Source organism: Patagioenas fasciata, chromosome 2 (assembly GCF_037038585.1).
Source record: "Patagioenas fasciata isolate bPatFas1 chromosome 2, bPatFas1.hap1, whole genome shotgun sequence".
Taxonomy (NCBI): domain Eukaryota; kingdom Metazoa; phylum Chordata; class Aves; order Columbiformes; family Columbidae; genus Patagioenas; species Patagioenas fasciata.
This window is the reverse complement of record NC_092521.1, coordinates 89,038,489-89,064,811: the sequence shown is the minus strand read 5'-3', so window position 1 is coordinate 89,064,811 and position 26,323 is coordinate 89,038,489. Positions and strand designations below refer to the sequence as shown.

The following is a 26,323-nucleotide window of genomic DNA, read 5'->3' as shown; positions in this document are numbered from 1 at the left end:
AGTATTACTGTCTTTTATGGTAGGTCATAGTCACTAGACCTCTGACCACTCTTGCACATACTGACTGGGAATTTATTATACCAAGCAGTCTACCTTATTCCGAAAGTGTGACGCTCAAACACTCATGAGAAATGTGCAATGAAACAAACCAAAAAATTTCATGGTGTCTGGAAAAGGGGAGAGATTACTGAATACAGAATTTGGAAAGAAGCCTACATTTTCTATTTTGTGTATAGATTTTGCCAGCCTTCCAGTATAACAACAAATTTGGATGACTGACACAGTTCAAGCTAGAAATACCTTACAAAGTAGAGACTGAATCATACTTACAGCATGTAAGCAATGACTCCTACACTCCACATGTCTGTAGGAAAGGAGACAAACTCATAATTCACAACTTCAGGAGCAAGAAATTCTGGAGTCCCGAAGTTAACTCGAAGTTTTTCCCTGGGTTTGTATCTAGGAAATGGAAACATTAACAGACAATATCAGGTATAGCTCTAACTGAAGTTGAATCATAAATTGTTTCGCACTTAGAGGGATTTCAGAAGCATACAGGAAATTCAATAGGAAAACAAGGACAGACAGAAGTACAATGTAAAAATAAGTACACCCATATAGAGAATGAAAAAAGTTTGCATGCTTCAGGGCAAAACCCAACTGCTATGCAAAGAAAGCCATATTTCAAGGACCCCTCAGAGCAGCTGTTATCATCCTTTTGGGGCTTCTCCAAACCATAGCTACAGAATTTTTAACTAGTAAATCCTCCACTGACATTATGGGATCTAATTCAACTAGAAAGTGATATAGCATATTGTAGCAGTCTTTGATGATCTCCTACACTCTTTTGAAGAATCTCCTAACATAGGAGACAAGAGGCCAGATAAGATGCACCACTGGTTTTGTCCGTTTTAGCTGTTCTGATCTACTTCTGTGAATGTTCAGTCACAATCAGCCCCCTTTCAACCTTTTACTGGAAGAAAGGCTTCAGAATAAATATTTTTTTACTCAGGTCCGAGCATTCCTTAATAAAAGATAGCCCTGGGTAAAAGAGCCACATTAAATTTGTCCAAAGAACAGTAGGAGACTATTTTGTATCTCATGTCATTGTAGAGACATGATACTTTCTTTTCATTGTTTCCTAATTAATTTATGATTAGCAGGAACACATGCACCTACCTTCTTGCTAGTCCAAAATCAATGATTTTTATTTGATTTGCTGCTCGGTTCACGCACAGGATATTCTCAGGCTGCCAAGAGAAATCAAGAAACACTTCAATGAGAAAGAAGTATGAAAAACAGGGCTTTTATCAAACTGTAGGGAAAAAAAACACTAAGCACCTTTTGCTTTCCTCCTTGTTCAGATTTCTCTGCATGGGTACTGCCCCTGCTATAGCATCACACAGCGGTTGGAGGCATGTGCTCTGTGCCTTGCAACTACTCTTTCTTCTTGGCTTTTCAATTTGACATAGAACAGCAGTTCAGATAAAGAACTCATTAGGGGAAGGGGGACAAAGAGTGCAGACTTTCAAATGGGGTTTCAGGATGCTGGCTTTGTTGTTTTACATACCTTAATAAGTTGACACTAATTTAAAAAAAAAAAAAAAAGAAGAAAAAAATGTTGGGCTTTGAAGTTTACTTTACAGCTTTAAGTTAGGAGTTCGCAAATGTTCTGGCAGTAACTATTTGATTGAACACCCATACATTAAGCCACTCACATCAACTTCATGCTTTTCTCAGATATTTTAGTGAAAGGTGGGATTCACAGTTTAAATCCCTTTAGATTTCCACAGGGTCAAATGCTGTTCTTCACTTCTCTGGCATCAATCCACTGACTTCCTAGAACTACTCCATATTCATACAGAAGGGACAGAGAACAGAATTTGGCCAATTGTCTTTGAAACATAAATACTTAAAATAGTGTCTTATATTCACTGCCAACAGTTTTATAGCTGCTCTGTCCTGTTGCTCATTGATTCCTCTTTGAAACAAAACAGCCCTCAACACTTAAAACATTAGTTAACCTTTGTCACCATTACTAATTCATTTTACATGCAGGACTTTCAAACACCATAGGGCTTTTAAACACCATATGTCCATAGTTTCTGAGATCCAGGATGATTATGGTCAGGATTATTTTCTTTCGGTTTCAAGCTTTCTTCCCCAAACTCATCTGTTACTGACAGCAATCTATGAACAAGCAAAACAGAAGGGAGAAGCCATAGCTGGCAAGTACATGAAAAGAGGTCTCTAGGAAGAATTTCTTGGATTGTATATGTATTTTTTTGTCAGCAGTTCGACCTCGTATTAAAACTGTGCCACCTCCAAGAAATAATTAATGTGTCCCAAAGAACTATGCAAACTTCTTCTCGACAGGTTTCTAGGTAACTGGACGTTTATAAAGAAAAAGTGAACCTGGTCATTGATTAGCAACTGAAGCAGGTCCCAACAGGCATTTGCTCATTTGCTTAACCACTGCAATAATCTATATTCTAACAACATTAAAGATGTACAATATTAACTCAGTTATTACAAGCCAAAAATAGCATAATAAAAATCTCACCAAAGAGAAAACTGTCTTGTGCACTTTTTGTTTCGTTTTGCTTTGTTGCAAATCTCAGGGATCACTAGGAAACTGTATAGCCAGTCATAAAACTAAAGACATCATCCTGTTTTATTCCTGCGTGAAGCAGAAGTAAGAAACACATCTATCATTTGACAAAAAACTTGAGTTAAGAGAGAAAGAGCCACCTCAAATCTACAGTCTAATGAAAAATAGCTTTACAACAAATGTTTTCTAAGGTGTGACAGCTAAACATTAGCAGCCAAACACAGTAAGAATGTGCAGTTGATGGATTTGTTTCTAAAAAGAAGTGAGGTAACTTTTTGTGTATATAGTTGAATAGTCCAGATAACTAAGCAAGTATGTGGCAGAGAATCTGCCACCCTTCTCTGAGCTTTCAGCTGCACTAGAAACTATTGCCTAGACCAGCATAAATGTGCCATATTTGTTACAACATCCACTGACTATTTTTGTTTCTTTCATATCAGCAAGGACCTTTTAATGTGTTTTCCCTTAAGCTGGCTATCTATTGATGTCTTTTCATGACCACAACAGTGCAAGGTAGTGCTCAGAAAGATGTGCAGGGCTTCCACTGATCCTGAATGACCCCCGAATTTAGTCCCGCTCACTAATGCATTGGTTCCTCCATGGTAAAAGATGGGGATAATTGCTACCCCATGGCTGATGTGTAAAATAGAGATCTTGTGCAGTTGAACTAAATAATATTTACACAATATCCTGAGATCCAAATATCAAAATTGAAAATAGCAAGATATTTGTGATCAGCTGCTGGCTTTCTGTAAAATCAAGCACTGTGAAGCTTGATGGCATATGAAAACAATTTTCATCTAATTTACTTATTCCTTTAGTAATTTAACTGATCTCTCTGTGGTTAAAGTAAATATGCATTGGTCTGATGAAAGCAGAATAAGGCCCATTGTTGTTTCTGCCATGGGAATCTGCTAAGCTGTACGGTCTACCATTAAGAACAAGAATTTCAACAGCTGTAATTACAAAAAACATACATCTGGATTCTCTACCTTGAGATCCAAATGAAGAATGTACATTTGGTGCATGTACTGAATTCCCTCGCAGATTTGTTTTATGAATGCAATAGTATCCATCTCTGTCAAATTGTAGTTTTCATCAATAATCCGGTCAAATAACTCTCCTCCTTCCACACTGATGAGAGAAAGACAATAAAGTGGTGATGAAGTCCAAATTCAATCCCATGCAGTTAGAGTAACACAGAACCTATAGTATTGACTATTTGAATCATTCACAGTCAAGTTCAGTAGGGTGAGTCTACAATATGACATTGTACCCTGATCTGAACTTTCCAAGTACTGAGTTCTGATGCATACTGGCCCAAACTTCTTCAAGGTCTGAGAGTCCAGTCTCCCATCCACTGATAAGTACAAAGTCTTGAAATCTGAATCTTATGCTGTCTCGAGTCATCAATTTGCACCAGTGAAATTAAAGTCACATGGAAAACCAAGAAAATATGTTGGAAGATCTGCATTTAAATTTGCAGTCTCCTCCCTCGGAAGGGCATGATCCAAAATTTCAGTTTTAAACTGTCTAAAGTCAACAAAAATTACTCTTAATTTCTTTTCACATTTTAGAATGCCTCCAGCTTACCCATTCATAGCTACACAGACATTTACTTTTTGTGATATGCTAATCACGTAGACCAAATTCAGAGGACTATCTGAGAATGTCCAGAATAGACAAACTCATGTAACATTGAACATTTTACTATGCCTTTCAATATTTCAGTTATGCCCTTTTTGGTCCTTTAGACAACATCTCCTTAACTTGACTTTAAGGAACCTATTTTGTGCCTAATTAGCCTTATAACTCAGCACAGAACTAAAACAAAAACAAAAAACAGGTTTATCCATTCAGGCACACAGTATAAGGCTTAGGCACAACACCTAGAGCTGGCTCCTCTTCAGTGTAAGATGTCTTCTTGTTTGCCTCACAGAAGTGGAGATACTCTGAGAGGTCTGTTTCTTAGTTGACACAAATTAAAATGTGAAAACAAAGAGAAGATATATAACATAGCTCTGTTTTCAAATAGAGCAGTGGCTTTACAGCACCAGGAATGTGACACATCACTGGAAAAGATGCATAATAGCTGCATGAAAAAACTTTCAAATTCCTTTTTTTTTTGGCATTCCTGAGAACATCTTTCATATGTTCTTTCCACCTGTAAGAAGCTCTATTCCAAATTTCAGGACAAAATAAGAAGGAAATGGAAAATTCTAGTGAAAGTGGTAAAGAAAAAAAAGGGAAAGAAAAGAACACACTTACTATTCCATGACTAGGACAATGTCATTTTTTGATTCAAAGGCATCATATAACTGGATGAGGTTCACATGATTCAGCTGGTTCATGACACTGATTTCATTCTTTACTTCATCCTGTAAAGAGTGTTGAGTATTGTTTCAGAAGCCTTTTCTCCAAGAAAACTACATGAAACAGGACATAGTTTGAACCAGACATCTCTGTTATCTTCATGTTTTCACTCGTGGCAACCAAACCCAGAGTTTTACTGTGTTCCTGCAGTGGTAGATGTCAAGGATATGAGCTACTAGATTGAATTCAAAGCTCAGGTGAGGGAATGTTTCAGTAATAAGCTGTCTAGAGGGAAAAGGAAGGGGAGAGCCCACATGGACAAGTGATGGGTTCACAAGAATGTAAAGAAAAGACAGAAGCAGAATAGGACTTGTATACTTGTAGGTATATAAACTCAAGCTGTGTAAGAAAAGTCCATAAAAGTCCTCAAAATCTCCCTTTGCAGTGAGAGGAGAAAGACTGGTACCTCTATTACACGACTATTTTAGACATGCAGTTTAGGATGGGCTGAATCATTCTCTGGTGGTGTCAATCCATCTCCATTGACTATAAGGGGATTCTTGGTGATCAGCTTCACCACAGCTATATCTTAGCAACCCCAGTTAGTTGAGATGAATCCCACACCTGAATGCCATTAGTGACACTACCAACACACAAAGGACACTATGCACATCTTTCCTGTGAAAGCAAGCCCCAGATGGCTGTGAGGTTTGCAAAACAGGCCAGACTAATTCTTCTTATCTGCATTTGTGCTGATTTCAGAAGCACAGAGCATGCCTTTTACTGGCATTCGTCACAGTCACATCAAGGCACTGCAGCAAAGGCTACACTGTGCTCAGGAGGAATATGCTATGTCACAGGCCTTGCAAATGTTTTTACCATTAAACAAAACACTAACAGAATTAATAGCAGAAAGTGAAAAAAGCAAAGCCAAAGAAACACGAAGAGCTGAGAAGAAAGTCAGAAAAATTAAGATTTAAAAAAAAAAAAAGAAAAAAGAAAGATAAAACCCCAAAAGAGGACTTTCATAAGTTACTAGACATTCTGGAGCAGAAGGGAAACAGAACTAGAGCCAGTGGTAATCCAGCAGGTCCTATGAGTGTGATGGCTTTTGAGCCACTTGACCATGGTCCGTTGCATAGCTGAACAACACTGTGGGATATATTGGGTAAGAAAAGACTAGTATTACAGTCTACCAACCTTCTGTTTAGGACCTTTGGCTTTTATAATTTTGGCCGCTAGCTTGAGACCTGTTGCTTTCTCTTCACATTTATGCACTTGACCAAATCGCCCTCTAGGTAAAAAAGGAGAAAAAAGAAATCATCCAGTGGTACTGGTGTCAGCCCTGAATGAAAACTGAATTATAAACAACAGAAATTATCCTCTCCCTACTTGGTTTCATTTGCTCTATCACTGCTATTTCGTTGTGTAGATTAGACTTGCTACTGCTCATTTAGTAACACCAAAAGCATACACTGTTCTAGCTGACATTATCTCACTTGTGTGATTCACTATACTCACCTCATAACATGCGATGACTAATCCCAGGGAAGTCAACACATTGTAGGGATAATAACTCACTTGTGTGCACAATCTGCCCCTCTCCATCTCACCATTCTCCTCCAAGAGAGGGTTGTGATTTCATGATGAAACAAAGCCTTACTCAAGATGACGCTCCCATAAAAAGTGACAAAATCACTCTCTCCTATACAATGTCAGTATGAGAGATCAAGTAATTACATGGCCAGTCAGATTAGCATGTGTTCTCAGGGATGGGAGCCACCAAGAGAAAGAAGGTTACAACTTGTATCTACGTCCTGCTGGCTGCGATGTGAGGTAAAATATTACAGCATCCTAGGAGCCCTGTCATAAAGCCTGAGGGCAGCTGGCTGACCTAGAACAATGTCAAACACAAGCCAACTCTGCTGGTGCCAAACCTTAGGCCAAAATTCACACACACAGTACAGCCTCCTGTTTTCATCCCTCTCTAAAGAACTGTTAGAGCTTAGACTTTCATGACTTTGGCTCTAGTGAGGCATGTTGCTTCCATTCACCTCCTGGGGTGCTTGGCTGTAAATTTGTGCCTTTCTTTCCATGTTGATTTGGTTTGCCTGACTTACCCTCCCAAGATTTCATTCTTGTTGACATTATAATAACTGTTGATCCCCACCCTTCTAGCTGAGACAATTCGGTGATCAAACGGTGCTGGTGGAGTAGGACTATCATCTACAAAGACAAAACAGACAGATAGCATGTAAGTGGTCACATATAGTGCTTGTCTATGTTGTATTTTAGCCCCTCTTTTCCCCAGATAAGCCCATTTAAGAACTGAGTACACCTGTTTCAAGTTTCATAGATAGGTCTTTCTCTGTCATTTAAGCAGGGTGTTAATTCTAGGAGCTCTGGCTCAGGAAATATGGTGTTGTTGGGGACCTACACTACCAAGACAAGAACTCCTTTTTGAATTCAGCATCTTCTGCACAACAGTAGCAAGAGGCAAAGTGAAGACCGCTAGACTAAACTTCATGCCCACAAGGGGCCTCAGCAACCTGTCTGGCAGGAATTCAGCTTTTTCTCTGTTTTGGTGTTTGTTTTTTCCTCAGGGACTGTTAACAGGCAAGTATATACTGTAACTCTCTAGTGCAGTAGGAAGAGAGATTTAGCACTCCTCTAGGCCCAGCTAAAAGAGGCTATTTCCCAGCTTTTGCTGTTCATAATGAAGAATCCCCTTCTTGATCAACTGACACAACTTGTCATTCTCCACAGTGTGGTCATCACCTTTAAAGATCACATTTAGAGCTTGTGCATATGAGGGTATTTCACCCTGGCAGGCAGCACCTGGGATTTCCAGTATGGCTCAGGACTCGGTGTGGTAGGACACATGGTAACTGTCACATGCTGCTCTGAAGAATTTCTGTCCTTAAAAAAAGACGGCAGATAAAAGGTAAAGAGGGGCACAGAGAAGGAATGGGTTTCCAACATCACAATGCAGCAGCTATGGAGTTTCAGCACAAACTCAGGTCTCTGGTATGATTATCCAGACCTCCACATGCTGGAGCATCCTGCCGTCCTAATGTCAAAATCCCTGCTGGAGACCAGCCCTGCATGCCTTATTTCTCTTCGCATTTTTCTGCAGAGTGTTGCAACTTCAATTTCTTACCCACATTGGTTTTCATTTGATTGATATTCCCGAGAGTGACCTTTGGCTGACCAAGGTGACAAATACTTCTTCAACTGGTTGGGAGGGCTAGAGCCTCAGCATTTCAACATGAGCTCTCTGGTTTGGAATGCCAGCTCCCTTTTGGGGGGGATTTGTTGAGCAGGTTTAAAACCATTCATTACTCCAGTGAAAATTATTAAAAACACAAACAAAAAACCCCATGACAGCATGTAGCTGGCAAGAACACTTTGGTCATTAATGTAGCCGTAGATTGTCCTTATTCGCAGCGAATGTCCATTTTTCCAGGACACCAGCTGTGTACCTAGATTTTTTTTTTTTCCCAGTGTTAATAACTTACATGGTCAGGAAGTTAGTTCATAGTCAAGGAATTGTGAAAAGCTGGGGCTTCTGGAAGTTTGCCACCTACTTGGAATTCTGCAGAGTTTGTATTGCATGTCCTTAAGTATGGGCATGTTACTGAGACCCACAAAATGCCATGAAAATCTCTACCCTAAAGGCAGAATTTGACTCTATAAACTCCAAGGCCCTCAGCATGTAAGTGACAGAAGAAAATGTCTTTCTGAAAGCTCAGCTCCCAAATGTTACCAGACTTTAGGCAAGGAAGTTTTCTTTTAAAGAGGTCAGACCACCTCTTTAAAACTATGCCTAAGTTTTAGCCTTCAAGATTTTCCCAGTGACAGACCCTCAATTTTCCTTTTCCTGCACACCACAGGGGATTTCTCCCTGTTCAGTGATGGCCTCTCATTACAGATCAAAGATGTTCCAACCTTAATATCATCCCTAACAATGTGCCAGAGCTCAGAACAGCTTATGGAGTTTAAAGTCTTAGTATACTATCTCCTATTTCCTGCTACAAGAACCTATCACAAACCTTTAATGTTTTCCTTTCCCACTCTCTCCCCATTCACAAAGCAAAGAAATTCATTCTGAGTCTTATCCATGCACATGCACACACATATATCTCAAAATCCTTCAGGCCATCCTCTCATGTGCCATCATTTCATATACAGGAAAAGGCACTGATATTCTCAAGCTGGAGGTCTAATATTAGAAATTTCTACTTCACGCCAGTGAGAACTTCTTCACAGTTCGGTGCTTGAGCACCATTCATCTGACTGTTCAACAGCATCAGTCAGGCTTCCACAGAAAAATCTGTTGTTTTTTATTTAATAGGCTGCAGTTGTCCCCACTTCAGATTACAATGGTATGAATATGAGCAAGCAGGTTTTGCAGGCTACATCCAGAATATTGCAGATTCTGCATTAACACACATTCTCAGCACTTCCACAGGTCAAACAATTTTGCCACTCATGATATAATTTCTCACACCACTCTATACTTAGGAGTTCTAGGGAAAGAGGATATTAGTGGAGTAGTTGTGGCAGAACAAATCAGTTGCGACTAATTTCTGCCCTAACAGAACCCTTTAAGATGGAATTGAACAGAACCAGAGCTTTTTTTTCAGTTTCACATATGTCATCAGCACTTTCTGTATTTAGACTGCTCCTTTTGTTGTCATCTTTGATTAGGTCTTCATCATTCACTTGGTGCTTACTGCTACCACTATGCTCAAATTGGCAGGTCTGCTCAGTGACTGAACTATAATTTCCTGTACCTTTTCCGCAGCCTTTACACCTGCAAGGACAAAATATGGCATTAGAGTAAGGTACACTTCAAGCAAAGTAAATTTAGAAGCATAGGTGAAAAATGCCTACACATATTGCATTCAAAGAATATTAGGTTATTACGCTTTGTGGTGTAAAATGAACTGCTTTAATATTCACTTTGAGAAATAAAAATTATCCTTAATTTACTCATGACAGCAAAAAGTTTCTCCATTACTGAAATCCTTGCCTGAGTTCTTCTAAATTTAACATTTGGCTATCAGTCTCACCATTAAAGCAATGGGAGAACACTGGGATTTCACTCTGTCCATGTAGGTTCCCAAGAGCTTAAATCGGTTTATCCCTGAAAGGCTCTATGCCAATGCAGCAAAGAAAGAATTACAGTCAACAAATGTATCGCTTGAGTTGCCTAGGCAAAGTTTCACAATTTTATGTTATCACTTAAGTTACTACGTTTTGCAGTAAATTTATTCCCAGCTGGTACGTGGCCTAATCTAACCTTACTTCACTCATAGGCTACATGATGCTGCAGTATATAAACATAACAATGGGAGAATTCTCCTCAGAGCTGAAGAATAGGCTAACCTAATTCCCCTGTTCCTAACCTATTTCCCAAGCAAACAACTGCTAGTACCATGCCTGGCTGATCAATTGCCTTTTTTTAAGGGCATCATTTCTTCTTAGAGCTCAGATTGGGGAGAGAAACTCAATTTACATGTTTGTATTGGGCTGGATTTTCACTGATATTATATTAACCAGCCACTTTAAACTTAAACAGCACATTTTTCTAAAGTGTTTTAAGAATGTGCAGCCTGAGCTTCAGACCTTACCTTCCCTCTGGTGCCTCTTGATCATGGCTTTGTCCTGCCTCATCTTCATTTTGGGAAGGAGCTGGCTGTTCCTCAATTTCTTTTTCACTCTCATCAGCAATTCTTTCCACTTCATTCTCCCTCTCCTCTTGTCTTTCATCTCCAGACACCTGATGTTCCTCCTTCCTCTCTCTGTCTGCTGGAGACCCACTCTCTCCCTCCTGCCCAGTTATCCTTTTACAAGCATCATCAACAGCATCATCTTCTTGCTGCTTTTCTGTAGCAAAGGATTTCTGAACAGAGCTTCTCCTGCAATAGCTTTCAAAAGCCAAACTTTCTCCTTTCTCCTCTGGCCCTTCAGTGGGGAATTTGGCAGGATCCATTTGAAGCAGAACAGAATTTTCCCTCTTGGCATTTTCCTTGTTGAGCTTATCAACTTCTTCTTCCTGAGAGCCCAACTGATTCTTCTGGGTGGTACCCTCTGTAAGTAGAGAGATTACCAAGGAATCCATCAGTAATTCTTTGATAGTCAGTAACAGTATTAAAGTTACAGGCTTAGCATAATTTCTGTTGCATTTTGAACTAGGTATTTGCTTTGCTCTCCCACTTTCAAGGTCAGTGTAAATGTCTCCTAAGCAAGAGCAGGCTCCTTCTTTATAACAGGGATATCATGGGTCACAAACTCTTCCTTTCAGACACAGCACTGGAAAACGTTTTTCTTGCTCAAACTTATTGTCAGCCAAGTCAAGGTTAACGAACTCCTCATGCAAATCACTTTTTTGAGCAGTTTGCCACCATGTACACAAGCATGGGAAAAGAAGGTTAATGTTGCTTGGACAATTCTCTCTCATGCTGATGAGCACACATGTAAACCAACCAAATTCCCTGGAGCTGCTCAGGAGAGTAATGGCTATTTATTTCTGTGCAGTTGTATCCTGAGGAACTAGAAACTGATCAGAAAATAAAAATCTAACCTGTTGAATCTGGTGGCTTCTTCTCTTTTGTTCCCGTTTCATTCAAATGTGATTTTTCTTTTATGACCTGTGTAGAAGGCAATGCATTAGTCAGTGTATACAGAGTTCATGTTGTATTGTTACTTATGAAATTACAGCCTAGGTTTTTTTGTCAAATCCAAGTACTCTGTGTTCTAACTCATGCTCTTCCTATAAATGATGGTCCTTATTTTAATCACTACCTAGCTGATCAGATTGCTATCAGTGTAAAGTAAGAGAAATGCTCTCAGTCATAATCAACATCAATGTTGGCATAAAAACAGCCCAGAAAAGATCAGGATTGAGCCTCAGGGACTAAAATAAAAAAAACATACAGAAATGAGCTGTTACCTTGCACCAGTTTTGGCTGCTAAAAAACAGGTTAGTTACACCAAAGCTAGGAATATTTAATATTCTAGTAAAATGTTCAGTAACAGTCTTACTGACAGATTTCAAAGAGTTTTCTGCTGTTAATCAACATCTGGCAACAGCATTTTTAATGATCCAATAATTTATTACAGGCTGACTGAAACTGTTACCAGGAATCGGAGTATATAAACCATCTTTGTAGCTTTCTCTTACCTGCATTTTACAATGTTACAGTGACATCTAGAGGTGCTTTATTGAAGGCCAGCTCCTCATAAAAACTGCAGTAATATGCTGCATTTATGGCTATTTACACATACTCTTATGCCGTTTGCTCAGTGTGTGTTTTCATCAGTCACTCCTAGAATTGTAGTAGGGCAGTGACCACAGAAAACCAAGGTGTTTGCTGTTGCTCGGTGCTCCTTCTCCACCTGCCCTCTTACTCTCACAGTACTCTGAAACTGGAACTACCATTTAGCAATAGATCCACAGGGTGTGAAAAATGTGGATATATCCAGATATTTTCCAGAGGGACTACTTTCTGTCTTTGAGCTACCAGCTGAAGCAGCATAATACATATTTCAGCAAAATATACAGGGCTAGGCACTTAATTCTGAGTGTCTTAATCATGCAGGCAGTCCCACTGCTTATTCATATTGTACACTGGGCTTGACTCAGTCCCATTACCAAACATTTGTTTTGGTAAGCCTTCTGCATTTCTAATGCTTTATTTTTTTTATTTTAATTTAATCAGTACATAGGGAAAAGAGGTGCAAAATTGAAGCTGAGACTGACAACTATTTGGGATACAGTTGCTCCCAGGAAGTTGCAAACTATGAAATGAAAAAGGTCTAAATACAGCTAGGTAAGTACCCTTCAAATATAAATTGGATTCTTGTTCACATGAAACTTAAAAAATAAATTATTCCAGGTGGATCACAGAGAATTAACCAACACTCGCTCTGTTTTTTTTTAATGGTGAAAAGCATTAAAAGAAGTAGTGAAAAGCCTCAGACTTATTCATTTTGCAATGTGACCACAATTAGTAATGCAACTGGATTCCTGTAAGTATGTCAGCCTCACCGTACCACTGAGGACATCAGCTCTGATCAAACACAGTCAGCTGAGCAAATAACCAGAGAAACACTCTCCAAGCACTTTGATGCACAGGGCCAGGTTTCACTTCTGTATTCAGAATTAATTGCAGGCACACAGCACTTCCTACTAAATATTGCTGCAGTATGCAGGTGTGAAATACAGAAGCCAGCTTTTGAAAATCCATCCAGTGGAACATTGGATGATGCCGTATACCTGAGACTGCCAGGGTGTTACATAAATTACTACAGCGTTTACTCAAGAGTCATTTCTGATCTCTTACATTTGAACAGCTGATGAGGAGCTCATACTAATTTAAATGAGGCAAAAAGAGAATTCAAATGAAGCATTTACTGGTAAATTTCAGAATCAATAAATGCAGCTATTTGAAATAAATACAGAGTAAGTAGTGCACTAGAATAAGAAAAACAAATGTAAGGACTAGATATTGGACTTTCTGTGGACATAGCACACATAAGCATCTCAGTTTTTTCCATGTTTTGCTATTTGTAGCAACATGTGATTTCAAGTTGTCAAATTCTGGAGCCGACAGAAGTCAACACGTCCCTCCCAGCCAGCTGCACACCACAGGAGGCTCAAAGACCTCCCTGTAGTTTGTCAGGGGTATGTGCCCCATGATGTCCAACCCACTCCCAGAACCCACAGATCATGAGCAGCCAAGGCCACCATGCTCTTCTGAAAAGCTCATCCAAAAGCTGTGGACAACTCTTCACAACTCTTCTCTCCAGTCTGTCAGCAGTGCTTTCTTAAGGGTCTTTTTAACTTAATCTTTATAGAACTTTATTAATTACTTATTATTCTTCCTGAGCTTTGGTGACATGTGACTTTTTCCAGCCTGTAATTTCTGAAATCATAGGAATTGATATTTCTTAGTAGAAAGCAGGCTTCCACCTTATTCTTTTCCCCTTTCTTTAATGACTTGAATATGAACAATGAGGTTAATGGTACTACATGGATTTTCCCTACTCATATAATCCCAAAGCTTTCAATGAAGTTTTCATTTTAATTCCACAAAAGGTTAAATATTAAATGTTGCCTTGAGACTCTGCAAAATATATCAAAGCAAAAAGGTGTCTATACCAACACAAGTTGGTATTGTGTCTTTAAAAATACATTTTCCAGACTTAAACATATTCTTTCATGCAGAGCATTGCTAGACTCTAAGCAATAGAGACAGAATAAAAGTCCATGTGATGATAACAAAACAATGCAAGATAGTCCAGAGGCTGAAATTTCAGTACCAATGGGGAAAAAAAAAAAAACAAAACCACCAAGCAAACAAAACAACAACAAAAAACAAACAAAAAACAAACAAAAAAAACCCCACCCCAAACAACTTTCAGAAATTATTCAAATTTTCTTTAGAAAGTACATTATGAAACCTGCAGAAATTAAGCAATAAGCAATTAAATGTATAAATAAAAAATATTTTAACAGAAATTTCAAATGAAGTGAGAAATTAATGTTTTTTATAGACATCTGACTCCTTCTTACTGAGCTGTACTTAGTTAAATTCCTTCTTTATATTGTAGCACTCCTAACCTTGGAATGTTTTCTAACGTTCACTCTTTTTTTGTTCACGTAATAAAACTCTCTGATTTTTTTTCCTACTGCAAAAATTTTTGTAATGAATAGCCTCATGAAGCAGACCCAACCTTTTAGTTAGAGTTCCTCTATCATCCCAGCACATTTCACTTGATATCAAGACATAATTCTCAACTTTAATCAGCTGATACCAACACACTAAACTTTGCATATGTCTAAACCACATTTCTTACTTGGTGGCTCTTTCTTAGGTTCTTAAGTTACTTTACAGAGCTTTATTATGGCAAGACATTCTGGTTTTGTATAAAATCACCATCCATTTATCAATATGGTTACTTTACTTGAGCTTTGCAACGAATTAGTCTCACTAACAGTTGGAAATAAGCCATGGACTTTGACACTTCACGGGATCGTGGATGTTCCCAGTACTTCCACATTGGTACAGGGGAGAACGCGTCACATACAACAGAGACCTTGGGGTAACAGCATGTGTGGTGATGCCTCCTGTGCCATTCCACAAAGCTGGAATCCATCCCCTCCTTCCATTTTGTGTTGCTCTTCAATACACACCCCTTTTCCTGCACAGCAATGTAAAATATTCAGCATACGTATTTCTGATACAAACTTACAAATTATGCAAAACATACACGTGGGAATTCTGCTTTTACTGACAGGCAGTAGGTCTGCTTCCACGTCATTATTTTTTTTGCTACACTACACAAACTCCTCGCACCTTCAGGCAAAGATTTTAACTCTTCAGTTATCTTTACAGAGCTCCTTGAACTAGATCAAGAAATCATTCTTCTGTATAAACCAAACTCGAGTCACAAATATCTTTTAATTCCACACAAAAATAACCTCTGAGCCAAGAAAATTGTGATTCCTTCACTAGGAAATACAAGAGAACCTCTATGTGACCTACTCCCTTTGAAAATACATTGGTAATGAGGTAACAACCTGTTCATGAAGACATACACTAAACGCTGAAAAATTCCTTGGAATCACACCATCCTGTGTGAGAAGCTGAAGATCACTGAAGCCAAAGCCTCCAATTTGCTGACTTCCCATCTGCTGCACTGGAGAAGCAGTGGCTCCTCAGTTTCAAATGGATGCTTCCTCCTGACAGGCCATTCTTCTCAAGACAGGGAGTCTTATGGTGAAGAGTAGAAGAGGTTTTCATGGAACCAGGCTCCTAACGGAGCCCATGGCCTTGAGTGCATCATCTGCCACAGTGAAGGCACACCATATTGCAGTAACAATAGCAGGCTGCTGTTAAACATCTATACTTTTGCCTTGAGGTCTAGTCACTGACATTTAATAGAGTCAGCATTAGGCATAAGAAGAGCTGTGCAGGCAGATTCCTTAATTCCAATTGATTGCTATGATTTTAACATCTCTGGAATACATGGAGGGCCGTAAGAATGACCAACCAATCTGAGGCTACCAATCCACCTCCTAAGACCAAAGCATTCAGCACTACCTGGGTTTGACATGTCTTTTCACTGCATCTGAGAAATCTAATCAACCCGTTACTACCACTTTTGGGTTTCTCACCTGAAGAGATCAGGGGCAACATCAGGCAAGCACAACCACTGGAGACTCTGGGTGCTTGTCTCACCAACATATTAGACAGCCTCACATCAACCCCTTCTCTATAGTGCTCAATGCCCTTGTATGTGTGATGACTGACAGGGTTCCATGTGTTTCACAGGTGGGCGTGTGCCTCATATGCACCTGTGTCATATGCCCAAAAGTTTCTTGGTGCTATTCTCCACATTCTCCCTATTACCATTAAATGGCTCATCCTCTGAAGTGGGCTCCACTATTGTCACAGTGTGAGAAAGAAGGAAAGAAATCCCACTTGAAAACCCAACCAGTGGCAGATCCTTTTAACTGTGGGCATAAACCACTGATCTGTCAAACTCAGGCAATTCTTTCTTACAATTACAGTTAAGTAGCCTCACTGTTAAGAGAGTATTTCTCAGCTATACTAACTTATCAGAGCTAAGCAGAGAATGATATGGATGCCAAATATCTTCAGACTTCTTGAACTGCCCTTCCTAAGCTGCTTTTGGGAAATCATGCTGTTGGGAGATTTTCAAAGGGTTACAAACTCCAGAAATCATTCCCTACAGCTTTGATGGCTCACTTTGAATTGGATTCCAGAAATGCAGGTTTCCTAACAACACACTTCATTTAACAAAATCAGGTTTTGGGTGGACAAGAAGGACCCAGGATCCCTTTATTTCCCCTTTACAGACAGACCTTCTCCTATAGCACCTCACCATGCAGGCAGCACTCTGTGAATGGAATGTAGCGGGACTCGTCACAGGCTCTGCGGGGGCTGCTGCCCAGCCACCCATCACCGCTCCTCCTCACTGGTGCACATGTGTGCAAAACCCAGGGTGCTGCCAGAATGGCACCAAATTAATTGCATTCCAGAGTGACTGCTAGCCTAGTCACCAAAAGTCAGTGTGGCAGATAACCACATTTAGCTGCCATGGCACACCTTCAGAGGAGGCATTCAAGCACAGCATCCTTACTACTGACATATGCATCTGACTCCTGGCAGGGGCTGGGAAGAGTCCTCACTTAAAAACTGACTAAATGGTTAGGATATCTGATGACAAAAGGTTGATTTTAGATGACTGGAGTGGGTGAAGACCTCTTGCCTGAGCAAATCCCTCCTACCGGTGTCTCATCTCTCCAAGAAAAATTCTGCTTTTATAAGACTGCTCTCTGTTGACCTGCCTTGTCTTGTTCTCCTGCACTTGCTAATTCTCTCTTCATAATGAGACCTCTCTAGTTTTGCAAAGGGATTGTAATGGATTTCTATAATGGTCACTGTCACACACAGGCATTAATGCCATGCTCATAAGCCATCCAAGCTGGTGTGCAGGTATTCAGAAATCAGCTGTGCCTACTTTGATTCCACATGTTTCTCAGAGTTGTAGAGAGAACAAAATCACAACAGTGCCCAGGGCAGGATCTTACCAAGGAAACATTGTGCAGCAGACAGCAACTTCAGAGGCTAAATGAAAGCAAAATTAAACAGCATTCTGAAACGGAAGGGCATGAAAAACCTCCTACGGCCATCAGTAAGGGAGGAAAGTGGGGCTAAACAAGATGAAAATGTCTTGTCTGGAGAAAACATACCAGCCACGAAGAGACTTGTAACTCTAATATGTTATAGCTCACTCAAAAACTGGAATTAAATGACCAAGAACATCTGTAGCTAAAGGCATCAGTCCTGAGGGGAAGAGGGGCATTCCTGAGTATAACAGCAGCTGAAGGTCCTGACTGGCTGCACTGCCCAGGCAGTGGACAACCCATCTGCTAAGATTCTGCAGAAAGCCTCTACCCTCAAAACCACTGAGGATGGCAGAAACTCTTTCAGACAGATGAAAAGAAAGAAAATTAAACAATTCCTGCTTATTTGTCCAGAATATGAAAAATTCACAGAACATGTCCAGTCTGGAGAGAATTTAAATAATGCATAAGGGACCCATTAGTATTTGTAGGCAAATGAAGGAATCAGAAGAATGGCTATAGACTGAGGGTGAGTGGATCTTAAAACACACGTGGCAAACAGCAGTTTCATTGCAGACTCCTACTAAGTCAGTCAGTGAGTTGCAATTGCAGTGTGATACCTGCATGGGAGGGTCACAGAGTTCAAACAGAAAACACAGATCTCACTGCTGGGGTGTTTTTAGTGCGGGAAACAGACTCAATCTGCTACTAGTTATTAGTCCTATGGCAAAGCCTGTAGAAATGGCAGGAGACTGAAGTTACAGCAACCTGCAGGCAATGGCAATAAAGTTCAACACCACTTTACGATGCCAACAAAAGGGACTTTCTGACTCTCCAAGTGTGTGTTCACAGGTTAATAGTATAGAATCTCTAAACTGTTTAATTTGGAGGAAATAAGTGAGATGTTATTTTACTCCCTTTCTTTATAAGTGGAAGGAATAGCACTGAAAATGGAGTTACAGAGTCATTTTGCAACAGGATTATCATGAAGTACTCAAAAAGGTGAATTTGAGGAAAACCTCAAGACTTTTAAAGACTCGTACTGTAGAACTTCTGATTTCCCTGGGTGCTAGTAGTGAGAAAATAATTTAAAATGACAAGTAATACAGGCTACTCCTCCTAGCCATGTGGTGACAGAGTCACGCTGCACTCAGTGGAAAATGGCTTGGAGACATTTGGCAGTACTGACAAAGCATGAAGTGTCTGCAGGCTACGCAATATTATAACTCCAACTCAAAACAGAAGTAAACTAACCTCCTGTACAAGGCAGTGGAGGTATTTCAGGATGGTAGTAAAAGGCAGGAAAGTAGAAATCTTGCTTTGGAAGAGAGTGATCCCTATATTTTGCAGAGCGCAAAAAATCCCTGTGGAGCCTGCAATCTGGAAACTGTTCCAGCTGCTGCTGAATCCAGAAGAGAGATCACACACCCCAGGTGCTTATCACCCCCTCTTTGCCTTTCTCCCATTTCCCCTCTTCCTTCGCTGTAGTTCTGCCTCTTCCACTGCTCTCTACTTAATCTGGTTCAGTAAAATGAGCTAGTTAGGAAAAATTTAAAAGCAATCCTATAATTAATAAAGCAAAGAGCAGCATCTGTCTAAAGAAGGAAGGATGGGAAGGCAGATGATTAAACAGTATGTAAACACAATCCACCGCCTTATCCAGATGTATCCATGGCTACCTATTGCACCATCTACTAGTAATTAAGAATGATTGGAATATTTTGCAGAACCAGGCTGGCAACAGCCAAGTATTTGCCAGACAGCTCAGCAACTAGAACTAAGAGATGGCATCTGCTTGTAGGTGAGGCAGGGTGGATGACAAATAGACACATCACCCAAAATATCTGACCATTTGCAGCAATGCACAAAAGCAGGTACTGACCTACCAAATTAGCTGTAGTGAATGGATCATTGTGCTCACAGTTGTAAGGAAACAACAGGACTGTGTATGTCTGAAGTGATTGCAGATTGCTCAGTGTTGCCATAGAGAGTTCATCTAGGATTAAACAGATGTTGGTCTTACTGCCTTGTGGCCAGCACTTCTGCAGGATCAGCATTGTTTAAAATTGGCATCGGGGGGGGCTAGAGACACTGGTAAGGATTTGGTTTACAGAAGCAAGGACTAATTTCTGCATAATCAGGTAGGTTTGTTCATTGCTATGCCACCAGGTATCAGTAGTAGATTTAGGGTATAAATGCAAGGGTGAGATATCCTATTTGTCTATTCATTTGTTTTTCTTTTTGCTTTTGTCACAATTTATAGGTTCACTTGTAAATCCAGTTTGAATATGCGGCAGGCAGAGGTACATGCAACCAGCTTCACAGTGTCTCATGGACCTGTCTTCACTAACTTGCTGAGATGCTCTTCATATACCCTCATGCAAGATGAGACAGCCCTGGTTTCTGGTAAATACTGGCTCCTACTAAACTGACATACAAATTCAGCCAAGTTCAGTATGAAGGATATCATACCATGTTCTATTATTCTTAATGCAGGGCTGAATTCAAGTCTGTTTTTACTTAAAGCCAAGATGACTAAGTGTTTACTAAAGCCAGCTGTTGTTCACAGGATAGCCTGATAATTTTATGATGGTTCTTTACTAATAAATCAAATGCACAGAGGAAAGTAGTGACAAGCTAACATATGTTGGCTATCATCTCATAGAACAAACAAAATATGAACAATGTAATAATATCACCAGCATGATTCCAGACATGCTCATGCTGCCTTTCCTAAGACCTCATGCTAGACAAGCTCGTATTGAGTCCACTCAGCATTGCTGAGGGTCTCCTTGACAAAAACAAATCAGTGAGGAGATCACAAATGGAGCTGCTGTTGCAAAAAGACAGAGACTCCGTTCACGCCTCTCCTCTTTGGGTCTTTGTCAGTAGGTTGCTTCTGTTTCCATCATGTTCAAGTCCCCTACCCTCCACTTTCAGGCCCTTCATAGCTCTGAACTCTCCTCTGGGCACCTGTGTCTCTGCCATCCTCGTTCCTCTCTGGGCTGCCAGGACTACGACCTCCTCCTCTAACCTGCCCCTTCTACTGCACCCACCGTCTCCCACAAACTCAACAGCAAAGCACTTCTAGTGCAGAGAGCCTCACACCTTCTCAGGGCTCTGGGAGCTGCCACTTCATTCAGGCCTGATTCAGTTTTTATTTATAAATAGTTTAGATGAATATGTAATTTCACCAAGACTGGTAGAGTTCTACCAAAAACCACAGCAATTGCAGCATTACAGAGATGACCTGTGGGTCTCCCTATGATGTGGCTTTTACAACAGAAGTTTTCATTGATGTTTTGAAATGTAAATGAAGCCCTAAACTCAGATGCTCAAAATAAGCAATCTTTTCTCATTGAAGTAATGTTACAAGAAAAGAAAACCTCTCTTTTCTTGAAACTACTTCATTGAAACCAGTCCAACCTGATGTTCAAGAAGGGCCTGTAAGAAACACTTTTATTGTCAATCTCCTTTGGCAGGGCAGCAGCTTTTCCCTTCAGTTAATGATGGACTGAGCTTTACAAGGTGCTCCTCTGCTGCTACTCAGCACTGACCACTGTCTTGACAGTTTTCTACAATGACTCAAATGCTTTATGTCTACCTGAGAAGTGTGGCCACCTAAGGGTAACCATGCTGAAAATGCACCTCGTTTGCTGACAAGACCCGTCTGAGTAATATTGGGTACTTCTCTTTTCAAGGGATGCAACTTCCAATAATACCTTCACACAATGTTTTTCCTGCTCAAAATCTTCAGAAAAAGAGACTCAAGAATTACTCACAAAATGCATCAAAAAGCAAAGCCTGTATGTGACTTCTTTTGGAGGAAAAAAAAAAAAAAAAAGATAGAAAATAATATGAAAGGCAACTTTTTGGTTCACTGTAGGTTAATTAAATATCAACACACTCTGTAGGTTAACTAAATATCAACACACATTGTCAGAAGAAATTCCTTAATTTTCTAATGCTACCGGGCTTCATTACCAAACAGCCTATTATAATCAATTGAGCCCTTCAAGAGACTTTTGTGGTCTTTTAATCCGACCTGTAAAGAGCATGACAAAACTCCCGTTATAGTCACACAGCCATTCTTTTCCCCAAGGAAGTTTACACAAGCCAGAGCTCTGGTTACGGTAACCCTACCTCAGATCCCAGTTTAGAAGTCCCCCCCTCCCCACCAATGTCAGCAGAAATACCAGATCAGAACAGCACACTTAAGTTGTTCTTTGAAATAAAGGACATATGTACATGCACTGACCCAAGAAGGATTTTTACCAGGTTCACTAAGATCTAAACTCCACTGTATATAACATGACTGCTGCAACTTGATTCGCACAGGTAATTATAAATCCAGAGAAGATCACTGTAAAATGTGTGGCCAGGACACAAACCTCCTGAAGTCTGTGTCAATCTTTGTCACCCGTGTCAGCAACCTCTAGTTATGTTTTACAACTGCAAAGAAATGATTAGAAAAAAAATTAAGGTATTTACCATTCAGTAGGTTTTCTATATATTTTCCACTGAAACTTGCTTGGTCTGTTCTAATACTTTTCATGTTTAGAGCATATTGATTGCTCTCTCTTATATGTTATCAAAATGAAAAAGCTAAGCATATAGCAGAACATATTCACAGCTTGCAATGAATCCTGACAAGATGAAACACAAACCTGGGCTCACCTTTTCACTTTTCTTCTTGAGAAGGTCTTCAGCTGTTCTCTCAGAGAAAATCTGCATCCTAAAACGAGGTCCAACTTCTTTTGTATTATCAGCTGCCTTGCAAAGTTTACGTTTTTTAACATGGTGTTTTACAATTGAATTATGAATTACTAAAGTTTTAACTCTCTCAACCAGAGGCCTTACAAGCTTCTGTAGTCCAGAAACATTTTGTTCCAATCCATCTAGTCGTTTAACCTGCTGCTGTGCATTCCTGTTTATATCAAAAAGAGATTTTTCCATTTTAAGGCAAAGCCTCTTCATTTCATTACTTCTCATATCTTTGTTTCTTTCCAGCCTTGATCCAGGTTCAGATGTTTCTGCCTTTACAATCTCAATGTCTTTTTCAATGCAACAGATTTCTTGAGAAACGCTGTTAAGCTTCTTAAGGACATTGTCTTGCAGAGTCAACAGCTTATCTATTTTCTGTTCAAGGGAGGCAAACTTCGTATCCATGATTTTAGAACTTTCAGATGTGCTGACATCACTTCTTGCAACATGAAGAGTTTTTGGGTGTTCCATCCCATTATCAGGCCCTTGGTTTTGCAAAGCATTTGGATCGAATATTTTGGCCAAGTTGTTGACCATAGACGTAGAAGAGCTCTGTCTGCTGGATGTGGTCATTTTGCTGGTTTGGGTAGGGGAAGGAAATGCTCTGATGATCAGCTGCTTGAGGACAATATCAGTTGCAAAGTCTTCCCATTCAGACTGCTCAGATATACAGCCAAGTTTGGCAACTCCAGCTCAACTGATTTATAAACTACTCTCATATATTTGACTAAAACAGGGGAAAGAGACACTCAAATTATTTAAGAAGAAAAACACCCTTGACTCATTCTTTTTTCATATATATATATATATATATCCGTTTCCAAATGAAATTAATATAGCGATGCACATCCTAAATGTACTCGGTTCAGTGACATCAACGCTAACAGGGACTGAACTATTTGCACTCCAATGGAATTTGACAGCAAAAAGGCTACGTGATACGTGAGAAGTCTCTAAGGGTAGAGACAGTTTGGCAGTGGAGTTGTTGCTTTTCAAAAGCCTAGTATGTAATCTTATCCCTGCCCTGAAGAGAATAAGGTTCCTTACAGGGACCTTAAATGTGGCTGCTTGAAATTACTGTGTCTTAAGGTAAGGTTTTCAGATGAAAACCTCTATTTCTTGAAAAGTCTGTTATGCCAACAGGAAGGTGTTAAAAAATACATCAAAGAAAGCAAAAGAAGGAGACAGCAGAATGCAGATATTTGAAATAATCAGAGCCCCTTTCTCTACCCTACATTTTAGCTATCACATAACTAGCTCTTCATACACAAACAATTCTCTCCATAGCAAATATCTTAATTTACTTCTGTATTTATCGAGACTCTGTTAATTTGCTACAAGGAAGAGGTTTTTATGTTTCACTATGACCTAGTCATACAAATTTCAAAATACAAATTTTGACTGAGAGGCTCAGTTCTTTGCTTGCCTGTAAATGTCTCAAAGCCAGTGATTCATATTCATAACTCAAATAGTTTAAGTTTTGCTTTTGCAAAAGGCCTCCATTTCTTTCAGAAAGACAATAATGGATAAAGAAGAAATGTCATGATTGGGAACAGGATTCCCCTAGGTACAGGTCTGGATTGTTGAACATTTTTCATGTTGGTTAGAAAAATAAAAACAGAATTAAAAAGAAATAATAAAACCAGAACTTCTCATCTCAAGTCGACTGTATTCCACATGAGCAAGCAGTAAATCAATATGGATCACCTTGATGGAGAAAGACTGCCTCTGAAATGCAAAGGAAAGGCTACCTGGGACAAATTACTGTCATAGATTGAATACACATAGGTCAGTTTGTACTTGTGCTGTACCTCTTGCAGAAATCAACCAGTTGGTTGAAAAACAGCCAGACTGCTACTCTACTCAAACGATCAAGAGCTTCTTTTGTGATCCCAGCGAATTCTTTCTCTTGCCAGCATCAGATTCTCCATCCTTTAAATGGGGAGCATGAGGGATAATTAGGTAAAGTACACAGCGAGTTCTAAAAATCTAACACACTAAACAGCCTTTCAAAACTGTATCTCTTCACTAAATGAAGAATATGGAATGTCGTCTCTCGATTTTTTAGATGCCAGAGATGTCTTTTAGAGTCAATCACAGTTGAAGTTTTCAGAAGTTTCCAAAGGCATTCTCCCACAGTCTTTAAGAATCAATATGTAGTCAGTGTTGATAAGTTAATTCAGGAGTTTGTTCTCCAGTTACCACAGGTTAATAAAGGAAAAAAGTTCCTAGGTACATTTGACAAATTCTGAGAACAGTGTGTTACTGTGAGTGAAAGGTGAAGTGTGTCTGTGCATGACCCAAAAAGATGGATTGAAATCTCTTCTTTACATAACAGACATTACCAAGAGGTGACCACCATGTGTTATTGTGCATAGCATATTCACTGAATGGATTGAGAAGGTTAAATGATTTAAAAATAGGGAACAGGATAGGAGGAAAAAAAAAAAAAAAAAAAGCAGTGGGTGTTTAGGGATCCCTGTTTCATCAAAAGAATAATATACAGGACAGCAGTTAAAAAAAAAAAAAAAAGAAAAGAAAAGAAAAAAGGAAACAATACTGAAGCAAATATACGTTGGTTTCAGCAGACAGCAGTGATGTTTGAACCCCTTTGCCTTCTTCAGTTCATCTCTGTCAGAAAGATAAGCTAAACCCTCCTGGCAGTTTCACATCTGCAGAAGCTCCTGTTAGACACAAACTTCCAGGAGAGGTGTATGCATGTCTGTACAATGGCCAGGTTTGAAAAGCCATTTTCCCTGCAGGAATTCACTGTGAGCTTCTCCCCCTCCCTGTCATTTACATGCCCTGTACAGAAAAATGGTTAAAGGTTCATTAGACCTTGCCACCTATCTAGCTAGGGCTCCTGCTCTGGGTGGTTTCATAGGCAAAGCCTGTCAGCCACAAAGACCCTCCCCAAAAGGAACATTATTTTGTAAAAGTAATGAAATAAAAAAAAGGAAGGACATACAGATTATATGGTAGAATCATGTGTTGTATTAGTGTGCACAGCCACATCTGTTAAACATTTAAATCTCTTCTAACAGTTGCCCAGGGAAGTGTTATGTGGAATACCTCAAACCAATACTATAAATACTAATCACATTTTTAAGCTCTGTGATGTAAGATTCTATTATCCAGCATCATCTGTGAAGTCCCATTGATTTAATATTATGTCCTGACATACAAAAATGCCGGACACATTAAAAGTGTAAAAAGCGAACTATAAAAATGCTTCATTAAAACCTCATCAGTATATGTCAGCAGTTTTGTCTGAAGCTGAAGTGATCTAGAAGAAAGAACTGCTGTGTAGTGAGGAGAAAAGAGGAATAAATGAAAGAAAGCTAACAGTGGCTTGCTTTCTGGCCTCAGAAACCTCTTGCCAGCAACTTGTTGCAGCTGGGAATCTGTGATCCATGTCTCTTGCTCTGTAAACTGGAAATGATCTTACATATTCAGATACCTTTTAATAGTTCAGTGAGAATGAATTACTTAAGGGAAAGTCTTCTGTAAAAAATAGTATTATTTAAAATATTCTAACATTTCTATCTTCAGGAGGTGGATTATTACCAAAGCTACTTTGTGGAATCCAATAATATTATATATAAATAATATGATATATTTCTAATAGCAAAACACCTACATGTACTTTTTCTAGTCACTGAATCTCTGAGCAACTGTACCTATCATTAATACACAAAATAAGACCATATAACAGCTTTCTTATTTTCATCTCACAAATTTCAGTGATGACTGGTCATTGGATTTGCCCAGCACCAAAACTGCTAAAAAGTTAGATCGGTCAGTCTCACCTCCACCCCTGGGAAGCTGATGGAATTATTTATCCTTGGTGCCATCTCAAGGCATATCAGGGATAAGAGGGTCATTAGGGGCAGTCAACATGGCTTCACCGAGGGGAAGTCATGCTTGACCAACCTCATTGACTTTTATGAGGACATAACAAGATGGATGGA

The 26,323-nt window shown here is 39.5% G+C and overlaps 1 protein-coding gene across 3 annotated transcripts in view; it reads right to left on the bottom strand.

Annotated features, from left to right (window-relative positions):
* The window catches only part of MYLK4 (myosin light chain kinase family member 4), an 80,760-nt gene that overhangs the window by 3,406 nt on the left and 51,031 nt on the right, over positions 1–26,323 (bottom strand). For 2 of the 3 annotated variants that reach the window (XM_065832495.2, XM_071804530.1), the window contains exons 1-11: positions 24,164–24,269; positions 22,266–23,079; positions 11,514–11,580; positions 10,561–11,020; positions 9,721–9,740; positions 7,045–7,150; positions 6,125–6,218; positions 4,880–4,989; positions 3,604–3,745; positions 1,180–1,250; positions 331–459 (exon numbers count right to left, since the gene is read on the bottom strand). In XM_065832495.2, the coding sequence (XP_065688567.1) occupies positions 331–459; positions 1,180–1,250; positions 3,604–3,745; positions 4,880–4,989; positions 6,125–6,218; positions 7,045–7,150; positions 9,721–9,740; positions 10,561–11,020; positions 11,514–11,580; positions 22,266–22,925 (1,859 nt within the window). In that variant the 5' untranslated portion in view covers positions 22,926–23,079; positions 24,164–24,269. Of the gene's footprint in view, positions 1–330; positions 460–1,179; positions 1,251–3,603; positions 3,746–4,879; positions 4,990–6,124; positions 6,219–7,044; positions 7,151–9,720; positions 9,741–10,560; positions 11,021–11,513; positions 11,581–22,265; positions 23,080–24,163; positions 24,270–26,323 lie in introns of those variants that run through there. The other variant, XM_071804531.1, reaches the window with a different exon arrangement.